At 44.4% G+C, this 20,809-nt stretch overlaps 1 protein-coding gene across 2 annotated transcripts in view; it reads right to left on the bottom strand.

Annotated features, from left to right (window-relative positions):
* Nucleotides 1–478: 478 nt before the first annotated feature.
* LOC108716634 (cilia- and flagella-associated protein 61) overlaps nt 479–20,809 on the bottom strand; it is a 156,078-nt gene continuing 135,747 nt past the window's right edge. Inside the window, exons 26-28 of one of the 2 annotated variants that reach the window (XM_018262907.2) lie at nt 19,881–19,971; nt 6,262–6,423; nt 719–858 (exon numbers count right to left, since the gene is read on the bottom strand). In XM_018262907.2, the coding sequence (XP_018118396.1) occupies nt 6,304–6,423; nt 19,881–19,971 (211 nt within the window). In that variant the 3' untranslated portion in view covers nt 719–858; nt 6,262–6,303. Of the gene's footprint in view, nt 859–6,261; nt 6,424–19,880; nt 19,972–20,809 lie in introns of both variants that reach the window. The other variant, XM_018262905.2, reaches the window with a different exon arrangement.

Genomic DNA, 20,809 nt, shown 5'->3' with positions numbered 1-20,809 from the left:
AAGCCTTACTTACCTGCTCCATTGAAATGCACAGATAATTCAGAGTCAAAGAAATGTACAGGCAAAGATTGGGCTGAATGGTGGCATGATCTGGGTGGGTTGGGGGTTCATGATCTGGGTGGGTTGGGGGTTCATGATCTGGGTGGGTTGTGCGGGCATGATCTGGGTGGGTTATGGGGGCATGATCTGGGTGGGTTATGGGGGCATGATCTGCGTGGGTTTTGCGGGCATGATCTGGGTGGGTTTTGCGGGCATGATCTGGGTGGGTTATGGGGGCATGATCTGGGTGGGTTATGGGGGCATGATCTGGGTGGGTTGGGGGATTTAGATCATTCACTGACACTTTGGGTCTCATGAGAAAAAAGTTCAGAATCAGTTAACGAATAGAAGGCACGACTTACCCTTACATTCTCCCACTTGTTATAATGCCCATCATTGTGAAACACTCTCACCAAACAACTAGAAACACACACAGTGCCAATGGACACAATAATCTTTATTGTGAATAAAAGTTAAAGTAATTGAATGTTATTAGTGTTGTTTTGGTGCAGTTTTGCTAATAGTCTCAGGCTCCCCCTACAGGACACCGTGTACAGTGCAAACTCAGGTAGAGCAGATGTGGCCCATGTAGATCAGTAGATCAAGAAAACACATCGACTAAATCATTCCAGGCCTTGCAAACATGGACAGGTGGTTGCTGTTGTAGTTCAGATAATTCAGGATTTTCCTCTCTATTTGCTTCTTGTAACCATGTTCCTCCAGCATTCTCTTCAAATATTGTCTCGGCTGCTCCATCACATTGAGCTCATCATCTGCTGCTTGCTGAGCCAACTGCTTCATACTGGGCCCCTCTTCACTCTACAAAACAGCAGCGCCATAGGCACATTAAATGGATTCTGTCATGATTTGTATGATGTCGTTTTTTTTCTAAATTACACTGTTTATACTGCAAATAATTCACTCTACAATATAAAATGTTATTCCTCAACCAGCAAGTGTATTTTTTTAGTTGTGTGAAGGCGCCATCTCAGGTCATTTTGCCTGGTCATGTGCTTTCAGAAAGAGCCAGCACTTTAGGATGGAACTGCTTTCTGGCAGGCTGTTGTTTCTCCTACTCAATGTAAATGAATGTGTCTCAGTGGGACCTGGATTTTACTATTGAGTGTTGTTCTTAGATCTACCAGGCAGCTGTTATCTTGTGTCAGGGAGCTGCTATCTGGTTACCTTCCCATTGTTCTGTTGTTAGGCTGCTGGGGGGGGGGATATCACTTCAACTTGCAGTACAGCAGTAAGGGAAAGGACAGATTCGGGGAGATTAGTTGCCCAGGAAACAAATCACCTCTTCTTCAGAGCGACAATCTCCCCGAACTGCCTTCCCCTACCTTCCCGCCGACTATATGAAAAATTGTGAGCGGGATGTCACTCGCCTCACGAGGAACAACTTTGGAAAACAAAGCACCGTGAGTGCAATCCCACTGGCGATTTTATTTATATAGCAGTCGGGAAGGTAGGGGAAGGCAGTTCGGGAACATTGTCGCCCCGAAGAAGAGGCGATTTGTCGTCTGGCCAATAATCTCCCAGAATCTGTCCGTGTGTCTATACTGTTACTGAAGTTTATCAGAGCACAGGTCACATGACCGGGGGCAGCTGGGAAACTGACAATAAGTCTAGCCCTATGTCAAATTTCAAAATTAGATATTAAAAAATCTGTTTGCTCTTTTGAGAAATGGATTTCAGTGCAGAATTCTGCTGGAGCAGCACTATTAACTGATGCATTTTGAAAAAAACTTTTTTCCCATGACTGTATCCCTTTAAGGGGTGGACACACAGGGAGATTTCCTTAACAGGCTGCTTAACCACCCGAGCTGCCAGAAAGCCTAGATCTACACTCATCTGAAGGAAGGGAGAGGTCAGAGAGAACATGATGGAACTTCTAAGGAATGAGGGACATAATAAGAGATGAAGATGCCATACTACTCATGCCCAATATCAAAAGAAAGTAAAAATTCCAAAAAAACTTAAATAAATGACATTTGAGTATATAATAATTGGATTTTTTTTTTTTTAATATGAAAGATTTTTATTGGGTTTAACAAGTTATTCCAATAGACATAGAATCATAAAATTTCTTACAATCCAGCAGCGACAGAGTCAACTGTAAAACAATATGAAGAGCCATGTCTATGGAAGGGAAAGATAGTTAGAAAGACATAGAAAGGGCAGAAAGGTAAGAAAGAGGGGGAAGAAAAGGGAGTGGAAGGGATGTAGCCACCAGCTGGATATGGCATCGCCGACATAGGTGAGGGATGAAGAGACGGGCATCAGTGGATGGAGGGTCGAATAGTGTCCTTACTCTCCTTTGAGCATCATGTATTGTCTGGAGAACCATGGCCCTGTCGAAACCGGGAAGTCTTGCATGAATTAGGGAGTAGGAGGTAAGTAGTGGGACGTTTTCCATTTCTCCCACAGGTGCTTGGAATGCATACAATTTTTGTTCAATTTACCGGGCCCCAAGGACAACTGTTCATACATAAGATTAGAGTCGATAAGTGCAACTAATTCCTGTTTATGAGGGACTTTCGTTGTCTTCCAGTATTTTGGTATCAAAAGTCTGGCTGCTGTTAAAACGTGAAATATAAAATGTCGAAGTGCTTTAGGGAAGGTATCCAGACTATGGTTTAGCAAGGCTAATGGTAAAGACAATGTCAAATTTAAGAGGGTTGCTTGCCTTAGTATGTCTTCAGTATGGGACCATAAGGTAGAGATCCGTGGACAGTGCCACCAGATGTGGGTTAAAGTTCCAATGCTGTTGCATTCCCTCCAGCATGCAGACGTAGCACCCGGGTAGTATTTATGTAATAAGTGTGGAGTTTTGTACCACCTATAGAAGAGTTTCCTCGCATTTTCAAGATGATTAGTGCATTTTGAATATTTAAACGCCATATTTGCCATTTTGGTCCATTGGTCTGAGTCCAAGTTTAGGTTTAGCTCCTGCTCCCATTTCCGTACGTGAACCGGTTTCTCCAGTGTAGACGATTCAGTTAGTAGTTTGTAGATTGTGGCAATTCCACGTTTGCTACGGGGATACTGAGAAGCAAGCTTCTCAAAGCTGGTAGGTTGGAGTCCAGCAAAGTTCTCTGTGTCTTTCAAGAAGTGCCGAATTTGCAAATATTTATAGAACTCCTGCCTTGGGATATCAAACTCTGTCATCAGTGTGTCAAAGGGCTTGAGAGAGGAGTCCGCATATAGTTGACCAATGGTTGTCAAACCATGAGTACGCCATCTCGACAGATTAAGATGAGGGATAACCACCTCTAGCATCTCTAAAGACGCCTTTTGGGCTGGAGACCTGATAAGGGAATGTTTACCGTTAACTTTGGACCAAATATGTAGAGCCGTCTGGAGGGTATGATTGGTTAGAGTGTGTTTGATGGGGAGAGCTCGAGGGTGTACCCACAACAGTCCTCTAAGCGGCAGCGGTTTAATAGAAGCTTGTTCCAACTGCAGCCAGTGTAAATTGTCAGCGGGAAGGTTCCACGCCCTGATTTGGTCTAGGATCGTAGCCTGGTAGTAAGCCTCCAAGTTAGGGACTCCAAAGCCCCCAGCAGCAGTCGCTCTCTGAAGGTATTTTTGCTGGATTCTCGGTCTTCGATTGGCCCAAATATAGGTCTGGATTATTCGTTGGGCTTTATGGAAGTAGGGACGTGGAACCATCAGGGGCAAAGTCCAAAATAAGTATATAAATTTGGGTAAGATCATCATTTTGACAGTGGCAATCCTACCAAGCCAAGAAGTGTATAATGGGGCCCACTTCGACAAAAGATCTTGTGCTGTACTCAGCATCTTAGGGTAATTGGCGTCGTAAGTCTTAGATATAGAGCTGCTTAATTCAATTCCCAGGTAAGTTATGGAATGGGACTGCCATTGAAATGGATGGTTTGCCTGCAAGCGTGCTACAGCAATAGGGGACATCCCCAGTGGAAGGATCTGCGATTTGGAATCATTGAGCTTGTAGTAGGAAATTGCCCTGAAATCTTGTATAATCTGAATAGCTGCTGGTAATGATATTTCTGGATTCGTCAAGGTGAGAATAATATCGTCCGCAAACATAGCCATCTTATGGGTGACACCTTCTACCTGTACACCTGCAACATCTACCGCTTTCCGAATCGACCTGGCAAGTGGTTCCAAAGTTAAGTTGAAGATTAAGGGCGACAGGGGGCACCCTTGTCTAGTGCCATTTAAAATCCGAAAGGGGCTGGAAAGGAATCCCATATTGTTGACTTGTGCGGTGGGGTTGGAGTAGAGGGACAAGATTGCATGTTTAATAGGGCCACATAGTCCAAAATAATGAAGTGTTTGATCAAGATATCCCCAGTCAACCCTGTCAAAGGCCTTTTCGGCGTCCAAACTAAATAGCACAGTGGGTTCTTTCCTTCTAGAAGACAATTCTATTAATGCCAACAACTTCCTAGTATTATCTGGTCTCTGCCGCCCCTTTAAAAACCCGGTTTGGTCTAAGTGCAGTAAGGAGGGCATAATTAACATCAACCTGGAAGAGATTACTTTAGCATAGAGTTTGAGGTCTGCATTTAATAGGGAAATGGGTCTGTAATTGGCACACTCTTCTGCATTTTTCCCCGGCTTTGGTATTGTGGTAATCGTTGCCGATAACATTTCAGTAGGGAAGGAGCTACCGTGGAGGACACAGTTAAATAGTGTGACGAGATGCGGAAGCAGTATGTCTTGGAAATGTTTATAATAGCCAGCGGTGAGACCATCAGGGCCTGGTGCCTTCCCTGCTGGGGTGGATTTTATGGCCTCTTTTATCTCATCCAATGTAATATCTGCATTGAGTTTTTGTAACTGTGAAAGTGAGAGTTGTGGTATATCAGCAGCTGCAAGGAAAGCATGAATGGCCTCCATGGAAGGTTGTGGCGTTGCTACATCATGTTTAAGATTATATAAAGAGGCGTAATATTCTGCGAATCTGTTAGCTATCGCTTTCGGATTAGTAATGGGTTGGCCTTTAGCTGACATTACTTGAGCGATGGAATGGGCTATTTGTCGTTGCTTGATTGTGGTGGCCAGTAGCCTGCTAGCTTTGTTGCCTTTGGTGTACTTATTGAGGTTCAGGCGTCGGAGTTGCCATTCTACTTTTTTATTATCTAGGTATAATATTTGGTATCTCAACTCTTGAATAAATTTCGATCTAGTGCGGGTCGGGTATTGTTTGTTCAAAGCCTCTAAGTCGGAAAGTTGTTGTGTAAGGTGTTTCATGGCGGCTTCCTTGTTGCGTTTGGTAGAAGCAGCAATTTTAATTAAATGCCCTCTAATGACCGCTTTATGGGCACACCACAGAGTAGCTTGGGAAACAGTTGGAGTGCCGTTCGTATGAAAATAATCACGCAAAACCGTCTTACATAGCTCTAAGTTCGAATGGTTGTGCAAAAGGGAGTCGTTGAGACGCCAATGTGGACGGGACCTCAAGTATTGGTTATTATCAAGTTCTATGGTTATTGGAGCGTGGTCGGCCCAAGTGTTGATTCCAATTTCAGAACTTGTTACAGCTTGCAATACGGTTTTGTCAACCAGAAAATAGTCTATCCGAGAATATTTAACATGAGCATGGGAGAAAAAAGTATAGTCTCTTTCCGAGGTATGTTGCGTTCTCCATACATCGTAAAGCGCCCGTTGTGTCAGGAGTTTTTTCAGTGTTTTGGCCTGGGAAACGATGCCCCGAGGACTAGAGGCTGACCTGGATACACTCGTGTCTATCTCATAGTTCAGTGGGACATTAAAGTCGCCTCCAATGATGAGAGGACCAGTGGCAGCTTTATCTATTGTTTTAAAAAGCATGTTGTAGAATTTTGCCTGGCGCTTGTTTGGACTGTATACATTGACAAAGGTGTAAGAACGGTCTTGTATCCGTATAGAGACAATAAGATATCTGCCCAGCGGGTCAAGATGTTGCGACAGCACGCAGTGCGGGAGCCGTTTGTTGATCCAAATAGCTACCCCATGCTTTTTAATGGAGTTGGAGGCATAGATTTGCGTGGGGAAATGTATGGAGTTAAGAGTAGTTGGTTTATGGCTAGTAAAATGCGTCTCTTGCAATAAGAGTATGTCTATTTGGCCTTCGTGCTCCAATTCACAAGCTTCGAGCGTTTTTGTGGGCTATTGAGCCCATTTACATTTTGTGATTTGATCTTGATCCCCATGTTAGTGTGAAGGTGCAACTATAAAATGGAATGGACTTACTCAGATTCGGAGACTCGGAGGAGCGAGGCAGTGACTGTAGGGTCATCGTATGCACAGGTAGCAACTGTGTTCTTTGTGGGAGAGATGGTGAAATATACATTCCTTGCCGGTGGATGCTGGTGACCAGGAAAGAGGGAAGAAAGAACAGGAAAGAAGGAAGAACTAGAGAGAGAGAGAAAAAACATATATGTTTAACATCAACAATATGTATAAAAACTTATATACAACAATACTGTTAAGGTATTGGTGGAAGGGGGGGACTGCCCGGGAAACCCTGGGAGGGAAGCGAGGGTGCACGAAACTAAACCACTATGTTCGGGCAGAATAACTAGGGGGGGTTTGTGGGATGGTATCCACTATAGGGGGGATTCCTAGCTCGGGGGAGCAAAAGAGAAAAAAAACATTTTTAAGGCAGCATAGCTATTGCCTAAAAGCATAGTCCTTAAGAAGACTGGTTAACAGGGTGGTGTTCGTGTGAAGTCAGGCCGCTTATCCGGCATCAAGGTCTGCTTCCCCAGGGATAGATACAGCTTTATTGTTCTTCCTGCTTTGCCTTGACTGTGTCACCCACTCTGGCTGGATACGGGGTCTCTTTTGAGGTAGGTCGGTCACCGGGGTCGTAGTTGCTGTAGTCAGGCCCCATTTCTCCAGAAGTTGCTCTGCATGCAGTGGCGTATTCAGGATAACTTGGTTCTCGTCTTTAGTGACCAGAAGTTTCACAGGGTGTAGCCAGCGGTATGGGATGTTGTTGCTTCGCAGCACTGCTGTGATGTTGAAAAATTCTTTCCTCTTGTGCTGGGTAAAGCTGGAAAGGTCAGCAAAGCATTGCAGCTGGCTGTACTTTTCTGGGAAGTCTTTCTTTTGCCTGAAACGCTGTTGAAGCTTTTCCTTGACGTAGTAGAAGTGAACCCTAAAAATAATGTCCCTCGGGGCCCCTTGCGGCGCCGTTTGAGCTCGGGGCAGCCTGTGGATTCTGTCTAGCATGAGATGGTCATGGGGCACCTCCGGCAACAGCTCCCCCATCATGGCGCAGACATACGCACTTAGATCCTGAGCAGGGACCGTTTCCGGAATGCCCCGCAGCCTGAGATTGTTGCGCCTATAACGATCTTCCAAATCAGCCAATTTAGCAGATAAGATTTGAACATCTTCTTCTAAGGCGCTGTTTGCGTCTATCAGTTCATTGTGTGAAGTAACCAATTCAGCCATTTTCTGTTCAAGGTGATCAGTGCGCTCACCCACCTGGAGGATATCCGTGTGCAGCGAGGAAAGGGCCGACCGGAAGTCCCCCTGGATTTCCGTTCTCAACGACGCTAATAACTCCTTTAGCGACTCAACAGTGAGCGGTGAGTATTCGGCTGTCTCTTCCAGGGGTGCCGGCAGCTTGTCTGTGAAGCGCGTGCGATGCGCTGGGCTGCTACCCGTGGAGTCGCCGCCATCTTGTGACGGAGTCCTCGAACCCTGGTTTGAGGCCGCCTTGGGGTAAAAGGCCGTCATCTTGACCGGAGAAGCTTTCTTACGGGACTTCCCCATGTTCTCACTGCTATATATCGGATATGGCTCTGGTTACAAGGATCAACACCAGTCTCTAATGCTTATTTTTGCTCCCGCTTGCCTGGAGCTCCCCTAGCATGCGTCCATCTCGTTCGATGGCTTGACTCCGCCCCCAATAATTGGATTTATCTCACAATAACTTTCAAACAAAGCGGCTCTCGGGTCATTGTATTGCCTGGCACACCCGTAGTTTGTACAATACGTATATAATTATACTTATATAATTATCATCAAAGGAGCCAGGAGAGAAGGCGCTCACTGATCACAGGAATAGAGCATATAAATGGCATTTCTGCATAGTTGCATTAGTACAAGGGGGAGCAGCCATATTGCTTTCCTTCAAGGAACGTGCTGAAGCCACAGAGGTACTTTTATTGAGGTTTTGGGGAGTATGGGAAAAGGTGAACCTAGAATTCCGGAAGTCTACAAACAAGCAGAGTGATTTGGTCCCCCACATGCTGGATCCAGAAGGCTAATCTGATTGTATTTCAAAGAAAAACTGGCTCCTGGGCTTCTTCTGTCCTTTAAATTAATTTTTTTTGGTCCCCTAAAAATGTAAAATGGGGTTCTGCTGTATTTGCTTTTATTCTCCAACTCGCAGCAGGCTGATCAAAACTCATTGCTATAGGTGATTAATGCATGTTAGTAAATCAGCTGCAGTAGGGCAGAAATGAGCCGTAGCTACAGGAATACACAGCTTGCCTGGGAGAAATCTGCAATAATCACAACTCCATATTCATTGTAATGAGATGTTGGACAAGTGGGTGTCTGGATACAGTGTATGTCCTGTGTGTGCGCCAAATAATGAAATACATATAATAAAATAAATAATGTGCATATTATGCAGCTTTACCAAGAATATCTAATTCCCAGTTGGCCTCTCTGATATCTCTCAGCACCACCAATAGTGAATAAAACAAGAGGGGGGAGGAGCATTTAATTAGAGAATATGAGCCCAGATAGGTTTTGTGCGACTCAGATAAGAATAAAGCAGAAAGTTTGGTGTGTGATTGCTGGAGGCTCAGCAAGTGGAGATATTATTGAGTAGCAGGAATGGCCTCTGGTTCAGTTATTCTAATAAAGAATGCTTGGCTGCTCAGTAAAAATGAGCGTCCCCCTGGGGAGGCCGGAAGCTACTGACACGGGGCTGGGAATCACTGGCATCAGACACACCGGGCCCAGCTGCATCCCAGCACGAGTCCAATGTGTTTGTGGCTATCTGAGAGGATTAGCTGGCTCTCTTGTCTGTGCACATGGGCACCCTCGGCTTCCAGATTTCTAAAAACAACATTGTTATTCCAGAGCAAAGGGACCTTCTCATCCACAAATACACACACAATCTACACACTGCGTTACACACTATATGAGGCTTCCACACGTTTCAGCCACTCAACCCGCAATCTCTTTAGTACCTGTATGAATATGGATTTGCACAATTATCAGACAGAATTCAGCACAAGAATGTCTTAGTTCTGATGATCCTGTTAGAACTCAAGGACAAGTGTAATGAAAGCAGGCATTTGAATAATCACAGTTATCCCTCCATTATCTCCTGGGAGTTGACTGCTAGCCACATTTCAGTGCATCACAGGCAAAACATATGATCATGTAAAGACATTTAAAATCAACTGAATCAAAATACACTCCAGAACCTCCCCAACCTGCTACAGTGCCATGCTCATTGCTTCTCAGCAGTATGAACATAAGAAGAAGCAAGCTCCTGCTGACCTCATTGTTGACGGGGAGCCGTATGCCATACCTGCTCTTTTTAATATACAGGTATGGGATCCGTCATCTGGAAACCTGTTATCCAGAAAGCTCCAAATAACAGGAAGGCCATCACCCATAGTCAAATGATTTCCATTTTCTCTGTTGGATTTAGGAAAAATGACAATTCAAATTTTCAAAAATGCAGCAGTCTGTTACAAGTTGAAGTGAATAGGCTCTCATACAGGGATATGGGACACTGCAAGTGAGGATAGGCTTCAATCTGAACAGCCAGACCTATTTTCAAGTGATCGAACTCTTACTGGAGGTCACTGTAGAAGCAGAAGAGAAACTTTGTAGGCTTTATCACCCAGTATAGATGTAAGGGGGGGGGGGCAGGCAGGCTCCATTGCAGTGATCCCCAACCAATGGCACGTGAGCAACATTTCACCAACCCCTTGGATGTCGCTGTCAGTGGCCTCACAGCAGGTGCTTATTTTTCAATTCTTGGCTTGAAGGCAAGTTTCGGTTGCATAAAAACTAGTTGTACTGTTAAGTAGAGCCTATTGTAGGCTGTCAGTCCACATAGGGGCTATGAAATAGCCAATCACAGCCCTTATTTGGCACCTCCAGGAACTTTTTTCATGCTTGCATTGCTCGCCAACTCTTTTTACAGTTGATTGTGGCTCACGGGTAAAAAAAAGGTTGGGGACCCCTGCTCTATAGATATACATTGGGCAAGGGGTCACTGTCAGTGCACTTTTAGTTGTACATGTATTGTTGCAGGGAAGTGTGATGTGGAAGCGACTCACTCCATACACATTTAACGGTGCAACCCCTGGTGGTGTCAGGCATAATGTTGCTGCTACTGCAGGTTACAATTTGGGAGTTGAAGCTTCCTCTTCTTGTTGTTCAGTCTCTACTTTCTTCTAGTTCCTTGGTGCAATTCTGTTGTTGTCCTCTTCTGTTAACCCTAATACCTATCCAGATTCTTCCCATGTCCAAACCCTGGAGCTTACTGACTCTGCTGTCCTAGCTCCATCTCTTAAAGCAATGATGTCTTCAACCCTCCCTGTAAGGCCACTCACCGTCTCCAGAGGGATGTCTGTTCCTGAAAACGTTCTTGCAGGCAAGTTGTCAGTCGCCAGCGGTGACGCGCCCGTACGTTCGTGCGCGAGCATTCGCTTTGTCGCGCGTGCGCCTAGTCGCGCGCGCGTCTTGGCGTGCGCGCGTACGTTCGTGCGCGCTGTGCGTTCTTGCGCATGCGAATTGACGCTGGGCCTATAAATTCACTGCTAACATGTGAACAAGTTGCTAGGTTATCTTAGTACATTTCCAAGAGACCCCAGCACTGTTTATTGACTTCCTGATATTGACCCGGCTATCCTTGACTCTGCTTGAACGCTACCTGCATCTGACCTCGGCCTGTTGACTCTGAACCTAAGCTGCCCGCATCTGACCTCTGCCTGCCTGACTTCGAACCTGAGCTGCCTGCATCTGACCTCGGCCCGCCTGACTTCGTCCATCTTGATCCCTACTGCTACTTTTCCGGACTCTCCGGCCTCTTTTCACGGCGCATTCTACCTGTTCCACCTTCAGGTTAGTCTGCTGTCGGTGGAAGCTGCTCGTGAGTCCTCCTCTACAAAAGATCCACTTAACGTCTAAACGTAAGTCTAACAGTATAACCTAGCCATGGATCATGAAGAGGAGGAGGCTGCACTGAGCCAAGTATCTCAGCAATTGGCTGCCCTTACACAAGCTGTTCAAGAACTCCAAGGGGGCTATAATCAAATCCAGGATCAGCTACAGAATGTTTTACCCGGTGCTGGATCCCCTCCTATCATTAATATCCAACAGCCAAGCATTGCTGCCTCTTCTGCTTCCGCTGAACCCAAGTTACCCCTTCCGGAGAAATTTTCTGGGGATCGAAAGAAATTCAGACTTTTTGTTAATAACTGCAAGTTATTCTTCACGCTAAAGCCCTTGTCTTATCCAAATGAACAGGTGAAAGTGGGATTCATTATTTCTTTGCTGCAAGGCCAGCCACAGTCTTGGGCATTTCGTCTCATGGATCAGCAAAATCCAGTACTTGCTTCTGTGGAATCATTCTTTTCTGCCATGGCTTCACTTTATGATGATCCGCATCGCGAAATTGCTGCGGAGGCCGCCCTACGAGCTCTCAGCCAAGGTCGGAGGCCTGTAGAAGATTATGCTATGGAATTCCGGGAGCTTGCTGTGGAGACCGAATGGAATGATGCAGCACTCAAACATCAATTCCGCTTGGGTTTATCTATTGGCCTAAAAGACGAAGTTGCTCGTGTAGCAATACCTGGCTCTTTAGAGGAAATGATTTCTTTAGCAGTTCAGTTGGACATTAGATTGCGAGAAAGGAAGTCTGAAAGAGCTTCTGAGATTTCTCCTTTCTGGACCACTCCCAAGGCTCCTCCTCCAGTAAGGGGTACTCCTACTAACCCTGATTCCGAACCGATGCAAATTGGAGCAATTAGACCCTCTCTCTCTGTGGAGGAAAGATTAAGACGACGGAGGCTGAATCTATGTTTATATTGTGGACAAGCTGGACATCTCCTTCGAACATGCCCTATTCGACCAACATTCTCAAGTAAAGAGCCCTTCTCTCCTGTTATTAACCATTCAACAAGTTTTTCCCCCCTACTGATTGTGTCCCTTTCTTTGCAGTGGGGAGAGGAGCAGGTGGTTCTTCCAGCTCTAGTTGATTCCGGTGCAAGCGGATGCTTTATTGACTCTCAAGTGGTGGACAATCTTCATATTCCTCTTCTGCTTAAAGAGAGTCCTGTCTTCATCAGAGTGGCAGATGGTTCTGCAATTAGTTCTGGACCGGTGACTAAAGAGACTATTGCACTTCTCACATGTTTGAATAAAATTCACTTCGAGCAAATGAGTTTTGATGTAGTTGCTTCCCCATTATTTTCAGTTATTTTAGGCCTTCCGTGGCTTCGTAAACATAATCCTATTATTGATTGGGTTTCTGGAAAATTGACTGATGAAGCACAAGAAGCCTTTACCTCTTTGAAGAAAACTTTTACTTCAGCCCCAATCTTAAGTCATCCTGATCCAGATTTACCCTTCCTACTGGAGGTTGATGCCTCTGAATCTGCAGTAGGTGCAATTTTATCTCAAAGGACTACAGTTAAAGATGAGTTACATCCTATCGCTTTTTTCTCTAGAAAATTGAATAGGGCAGAACAAAACTACGACGTCTCTGACAGAGAATTGTTGGCGATTAAACTCGCTTTTGAGGAATGGAGATATTTGCTTGAAGGTGCGAAACATCCAGTTATGGTATATACTGACCATCGAAACCTTGAGTACCTGCGTTCTGCCAAACGTCTCAGACCAAGACAAGCTCGTTGGGCAATGTTTTTTATGAGATTTTCCTTCCACATCACCTATCGTCCAGGCAAGAGGAATATTAAAGCTGATGCCCTTTCTCGCATATTTTCATCTGACTCCTCTCCAGACCTCTCTTCTGAGACAATCTTGAAGCCAAACAATTTCTTCCTTCTGCAGGAATCTCTGATTGACCGTCTAAAGAAGGCATCACTATTAGTTCCTGGCAACGTCGTGGATCGATATGTCCTGTCTCGCAGGGCTGGTCTCTTGTTTTTTGGGTCAAAAATTTTTGTGCCAAGTGATCTTCGACTTGATGTCCTTAAAACCGTCCATGACTCTAAACTTGCTGGTCATCCGGGCATAAAGAAGACTATTATTTTAGCCAAAAGGTCTTTCTGGTGGACAACTCTAGCCAAAGACTGTGCAGCATTTGTGTCCTCGTGTGAGACATGTGCTAGATTCAAGAATCCACGCTCTAAGCCAGCAGGTTTGCTCCAACCTCTCCCTATTCCATCGCGTCCATGGGGATCTGTCTCAGTGGACTTCATTTCAGAGTTACCGCCTTCTCATGGACAAACTACGATCTTTGTTTGTGTCGACAGGCTAACCAAGATGGCACACTTCTCGTCTTTATCTAAATTACCTTCAGCTGCAGTCACCGCTGAAACCTTCATCAAAGAGGTGGTTCGTTTACACGGAGTTCCAGATGAAATTGTGTCCGATCGTGGTGTCCAATTTACTTCCCAATTTTGGAAAGCGTTGTGTAAGGCTTTACAGATTAAAGTATCATTGTCCTCTGCCTTCCATCCACAGTCCAATGGACAGACGGAGAGGACTAATCAGACCCTGGAGCAGTATTTAAGATGCTTTCTTCTTTTGCACAGGATGATTGGGTAACTTTATTACCTCTAGCGGAGTTCGCATATAATAACGCCCACCATTCTACTATACGACAATCACCATTTTTTGCCAATTTCGGCCTTGATCCTGCTATTTTTCCAGTTTTTTTACCCGAGATACCTGTTCCCGCAGTACAGGAGCGTCTTGCCTTTTTGTCCTCAAATTTCAAGACTCTACAAGAGACAATGGGCAAAGCACAACAGGATTTTAAGGATTATGCAGACCGCAGACGCTCTCATGGTCCTCAATTCAAAGTCGGGGATAAGGTCTGGTTATCTTCTGCCAATCTGAGACTAGCCTGCCCAAGTAAGAAGTTGGGTCAGAAGTACCTGGGACCTTTTTCTATTATCAAACAGATTAATTCTGTTACATTTCAACTTGAACTTCCGAACTCTTGGAAGATTCATCCCGTGTTTCATATGTCTCTTCTTAAACCTGTTATTCCTAACATCTTTCATGGTCGTGTGACGTCCCCTCCTCCAACGGTTATAGTTGATGGCCTGGAGGAGTTCGTAGTGGAGAAGATTCTGGATTCAAGATTTCGAGGCAAGCAAGTTCAGTACTTGGTCAAGTGGAAAGGGTATGGGATGGAAGAGAACTCTTGGGAACCTGCATCCAATCTTCATACTCCCAGTCTTCTTCAAAGATTTCATCGAGCCCATCCCGAAAAGCCAGGTTCGTGTCGCGTCCTGAGGCCGCGTCTTGGGGGGAGGCACTGTAAGGCCACTCACCGTCTCCAGAGGGATGTCTGTTCCTGAAAACGTTCTTGCAGGCAAGTTGTCAGTCGCCAGCGGTGACGCGCCCGTACGTTCGTGCGCGAGCGTTCGCTTTGTCGCGCGTGCGCCTAGTCGCGCGCGCGTCTTGGCGTGCGCGCGTACGTTCGTGCGCGCTGTGCGTTCTTGCGCATGCGAATTGACGCTGGGCCTATAAATTCACTGCTAACATGTGAACAAGTTGCTAGGTTATCTTAGTACATTTCCAAGAGACCCCAGCACTGTTTATTGACTTCCTGATATTGACCCGGCTATCCTTGACTCTGCTTGAACGCTACCTGCATCTGACCTCGGCCTGTTGACTCTGAACCTAAGCTGCCCGCATCTGACCTCGGCCTGCCTGACTTCGAACCTGAGCTGCCTGCATCTGACCTCGGCCCGCCTGACTTCGTCCATCTTGATCCCTACTGCTACTTTTCCGGACTCTCCGGCCTCTTTTCACGGCGCATTCTACCTGTTCCACCTTCAGGTTAGTCTGCTGTCGGTGGAAGCTGCTCGTGAGTCCTCCTCTACAAAAGATCCACTTAACGTCTAAACGTAAGTCTAACACTCCCACTTCAGCTCCAGTCACCCCACCATAACAACCAGACATTTACAGATAGCGTTAAAGGGGTTAGACAGGCAAACTCTCTAAATCCTGCTGTCTAAAGCTGTGCATTTTATTTGTGGTACACGTCAGTTCATTTGGATCCATATTTACAAGTGTTCTGCAAAACATGGGCTGCTGTTGAGGTAGAAATCCTCGGGACTAACAGTCAACCCCAGCCCTTAGAACAGTGATCCCCAACCAACGTGTTGCTCCCGGTGATCTCAAAGCAGGGGCTTATTTTTGAATTCTTGGCTTGGAGACAACATTTGGTTGCATAAAAACCAGGTGTAATGTCAAATAAAATCTCCTGTAAGCTGCCAATCCACATAGGGGCTACCAAATAGCCAATCACAGCCCTTATCTAGCATCAATGAAAGTAACTGGCAAGTGATTATCTCCTTAAGGCTAAGGCCACACTAGGCGATAGCGCCGCGATTTGACTCGCGGCGACTTTTCGCCGCGACCTTTAAGCCGCAATCGCTGGGGAAACTTTTGCGCTGGCGTCTATGGGGAATCGCGAAAAATCGCCAGCGTAAAAACACACGCGGCGATCTTTTCTCTACTGTCGCTCGAAATTGCCTCGCTAGGCGATTTCGAGCGACAATAGAAAAAAGATCGCCGCGTGTGTTTTTACGCTGGCGATTTTTCGCGATTCCCCATAGACGCCAGCGCAAAAGTTTCCCCAGCGATTGCGGCTTAAAAGTCGCGGCGAAAAGTCGCCGCGAGTCAAATCGCGGCGCTATCGCCTAGTGTGGCCTTAGCCTAAAGTGATGGTTCACCTTTATGTTAACTTTTAGTATATTATAGAATGGCTAATTCTATGCAACTTTTTAATTGATCTTAATTTTTTAAATACAAAATAACCAGTTGCACATTGTCTCCAAACATCACTCTCTACATCATACTAACAGTTAATTTAAAGGCAAACACTCCTTTTAACATGCACTGGCGCACATAAAGTGAGGATAACCTGAGGGATATGCTGTGTTTTAGCATTCACATTGAAATATATATACAATGTATGCTCCCTTCTTACTGTTATGTAAAGAGATACAGTCTCTTTTTTTGTTTTGCACCTGTATATTTTGTTCCGTCACAAAATGTGGAGTTTTATAGTGGCCTTGGGCAGTTCAGGCTTGCAGTACATGATTTGTGTGCTTTGGCTGTGGGAGTAGGGAACGTGCCTGTTCAGATTTGTGTTACATGTATACATTGGCTATTGGTATGCTGGAGAAATATGTTCTACATAAGACCTGTATAATTTATGTTGTTCAGATAAATAGCTTTTAACCTTTTATCTACCACAAATGCTAACAAATTACAGTACCAGAATGCTGGACAATTCAACTTTCCTGGGTTACATGTCACCTATAAAGTATCTCGTTCAGATGGAATTTGCCCACATTGTTATGCAACAACTGGAACAACTATTGTGTGTAATACAGTATAATAAAGTATCTAGAAATGGCCGTGGTTAAGGCACATACAGGTAACTGCTTGAAACTGCCACATCCTCAGAGATCCTCCAAGATTCTCAAAGATCAAGAGATTCCCAGTGCTCAAGAGATGTCACCAGAACATCACAGTGTGACTGCCAATGACACGCATTAAAGTGAAATATAATTGCAAGCTAATTCCAAAGGGCTGTTCATTGTAAAGGTAACATACTGTTTGAACATGTTTAATGCAAGAAAGTATCAGCCTCGGCAGGGCTGGTCCTATCAAATGTGGGGCCCAATTGGGACCATGTTGGCGGGGCCCCTAGACAAAGTGTTGCTGGCTACTGACACACCAAGTATTTAGGAAAATAAGGGCATACAGGCACAAAATAGAAAGGAAAGGGGCAGACAAGGTAACATAATAGGGGCACACAGGGTAAGAGAGAGAGGGAGGAAATAGGAGAGTGGACTGGGCCAATTAGTTTGGGGCTGGGCCGATTCAGCTTGGGAGCAGGCTTGGTTGGATTGGGGGCAGGCAGGGCCTATCAAGGTTGGAGGAAAGCTGGGCCTATGAGAGTTGGGGGCGGCAAGACCTATGGATTTGGGGATGGGCTGGACTCTCAAAGTTGGGGGCAGGCCAGGCAGCATCATGTGCTGAGGGAAATATTATCTGTGCTGCCCTGTGGTGCGGGGCCCCCCAGAGGTGCGGGGCCCAATTGGGCCCAATTGGTCCAATTGGCCTAAGGCCGGCCCTGAGCCTCGGCAAGGCCACATAAATGCCTCTTTTTAGGTTTCATTGCCATAGGAATGTATCACCGGAGGTTATCAGAATTTTGAGGTTCAAGCCTCACTTTGTGGCCCAACATTTAAGCAAATCCCTTAGCCCATAAGAAGGTTGCAGACATATGATGGTTAAAAAAGCCACCTAGCTATAATTCCAGGGATATTCACAACAGTACATAGATATTTATCCCCAGACATCAAAGGTGTGGGGCTTGCAGAAGAGTGGGTTGGGATTTTGGGTGGACCATGAGCAGAGTTTTGTCATAATTGGGCCATATCAGGCTTGTGGCCATGCATGAGGAACTTCTTTTTTATTTTTTCTTTAGGACCCCATTTTACTTTGGTTCACCAACAAGGGGCTAGGTGATAATAATTAGGGCCCATTGTGGATGAGGGCTCTTCAAACTCAGTTGTCTGGGGCTTCAATACAACAGTGTTTTCATAGATCTTGAACTTGGCATGAACTAGGTTGGGGGTCACTATATGGGTCTCAAAGGGGGCTTGAGCCAAAAAACAAAGACCACTGCCACAAATGGTTAACTGTCCCACAGGATAAGGGGGGGCTCAGTGACCAGTTAGGTACAATGGGACCAACTGGAATAGCAAAAATGATGTCTAACAGGTAGCCAAATAGAGGAGTACAAATTCATGTGCCTTATCTCAAGCATATTGGTAAAGTTAACCGTTTGTTTCAATGGCATATTTACATAATTTCTCGTGCTTGATAACATTTCAGAAACCCATAATTACTACTAAAAGCCACATTGCTTTAGGCTTAATGATGGTTTCCAGAGGCAATTAGGAACATCGCTCATGTAACTCTAGATGATAATACCCACACTCTTTTAGTATGATGAATGGTTATTATACGAAAGCTAAAATGTTTTCTTTTTTTAAAAATAAGTCGTATTTTGCTGCCTTTGCTAAGTTTATTGCTGGCTGTATCTTCAAACGTCTCTGCAGAATGTTATAAGAAACCCTTATAGGAAATCACGATACACCAACAGACAAGAGAGAAAATTGTCAGGATGTAGAAAATTTACAATTGGGTATTATGGCATTTATTTAGTTATCCACAACAGTAAATTGCTGTGTGCCTATAATTCTTCTTCACACAGCATCTTTTCATGAATACATAAAGAGCTGTCATACTACTTACCTTCTCTGAGGTGTTCTTATCGATATAATGTTATGTTCTGCTGAAGTCTATGGATAATGGCTCAGAAATAGGAAATATGGCAGCTAACATTCAGGAGTATTTACTGAGTATACTAAATGCCACAGAGAGCCCTTTCCTGGACACAACGGAAACTCAGCTGGAATAAACTACATACACTGATGCCTTTATTACTTCATTCTGTCTCTCCCATCTCCTTTTCCATCTCCTTTTCCATCTCCTTTTTTCTGATGCCTCTCCCTCTTTTCTCCCCTCCTCTTTTACAAATGTATTAAACTTTGCAATTGCGGGATTCTAAAACATGACAGTTATCTGCTATTTAATACTGTCACATACATACATACATTGTCCATTCTAGTTTCCCGTGGCCATCAGCATTATTTTTATACCGCTAATTTAATATGTCTATGGAGACACAACTTCTGTGCCGCTAAAGTTAAGTAAATGGTAAGATTTTTTTTTTATATATCAACAAAAAGGGGTTTCTAAGCCTTAAATTGTGCTCCCAAATATTTTGGTCAAATTCCTAAACAGGGTTGTCCCGGTTCCTTGTCCATCATTATTGGGCATATTTATCAAGGGTCGAATTTCGAAGTACTAAAACGTCGAAATTTGACCATCGAATTGAAAAATTTGATAGTCGAGGTTTTTTTTGTTTACATGTAGCTGTTTTCGATTGAACTAAAATCGTTCGATCGATCGTAGAAATCATTCGTACCGAACATTTTAATCGATCGATCGATTTAATCAATCAATCGAACGATTTAATAGATCGATTGAATGATTTTCAAAAAAACCCTTGACGTCTAAAAATGTAGCCAAATGTTGGCTATAGGTTCTAGGAGGTCCCCATAGATTTACATAGCAATTCGGCAGGTTTAAGGTGGCAAAGTTTTTTTAAAGAGACAGTACTTCGGTTTTCGAATGGTCGAATATTTGAAGTATTTTCAATTCCAATGGAAGTCGAAGTCAAATTTGGCCTATTCGATGGTCGAAGTACCCAAAAATTACTTCAAAATTCAAAGTTTTTGAATTCGAAAATTCGCTTCGACCTTTGATAAATCTGCCCCTAAATGTTGTACAATGGTACATACCTAACGTGGATGTGTTGCAAAGGAAAACTGAAGTCCGTAGACATTGCAGACAGTAGGTGCCTCCAAGCTATAGTGCATGCAGGATAATTCCTGGGCAATTATTTAGTGCTGCAAAAAGGGGTCCCAGCCTAGCAGAATCCAGAGTAAGTGGCTCCTATTAACCAACTAGGAAGTGCTAGCATCGAGGCACATCAGCAACTTCCACGTACGAGAGGTTAGTGATTTTCTTACTTGCTTAGCTGCTAGCATCTCGCGGACCTCTTGCTTGAAATCGATAAAGCGATCGTGATAGATGGCCATGCACCAGGCTTCCATGAAGTAGCTGTTTTCAAAAGGAGAAAATTGAGTTATCCAGTGAACCTCTCATTAACGGCTAATAAAGTATTTACCTGATTTTTCTCATTCCTTTTTTTCCCTCCCCCCCCCCGCTTCATAATTCACAGCTCAGGGCCCATCAGCATCGTTTGTTCATAAAATGCCTCCCCATAACAGCATGGTCAATCAATTTTTTTAATGGATGTTCCTGATGTACAGCCAGCTCTAGTAATTAGATTTAAAGTGGCTTAATTCAGAGCTGTGGCAAGACCCAGTGAAGAATCCTGATTTTATCAGAATTTAAAAGCCTGAAGACCTGTGAGGGACCATGTCTCCATTATCCGGCCTCATTTGAGAAAAGCAGATTGTAGGATTAACTGAACTGCTGCATAACCAAATTAAATTTGTGTAGACAATGACACAAATGTTTTTCAGCACTAAGGTCTCAGGATTAATACATAAGAGAAAAACAGGCTGCCATGGTGTTGCAATATGGACTCATGGATGGCATGCTCCGTCTTAACTTTCTCCTACCTATTAGGAAACCTTTAGATAAACATTATAATTCATGTATAAACATGGACAGGTCTAGTTTCATAAGCATGAGTTCTGTCTGTGCGTCATGCAGACATTTATACGCCTGCCCTTTGCAGCACAACTGTCAGACTAATAACAATTAGATATTTAGCATCAGGCACAACACAAAAAAATGCTACAAATACTTTAGTTTCTGGTACAGCTCAATGAAAAGAATATCTACACGGGTTCAGATACGAATGAGAAAGCGAAGGTTGATCCGTTAAGGTCGGATGGAGATAGGGGTGAAGGAAAGAAGAATCCAGAGG

This window comes from Xenopus laevis, chromosome 5L, assembly GCF_017654675.1.
Source record: "Xenopus laevis strain J_2021 chromosome 5L, Xenopus_laevis_v10.1, whole genome shotgun sequence".
Classification (NCBI taxonomy): Eukaryota; Metazoa; Chordata; class Amphibia; order Anura; family Pipidae; genus Xenopus; species Xenopus laevis.
This window is presented reverse-complemented; position numbering and strand designations above follow the sequence as displayed.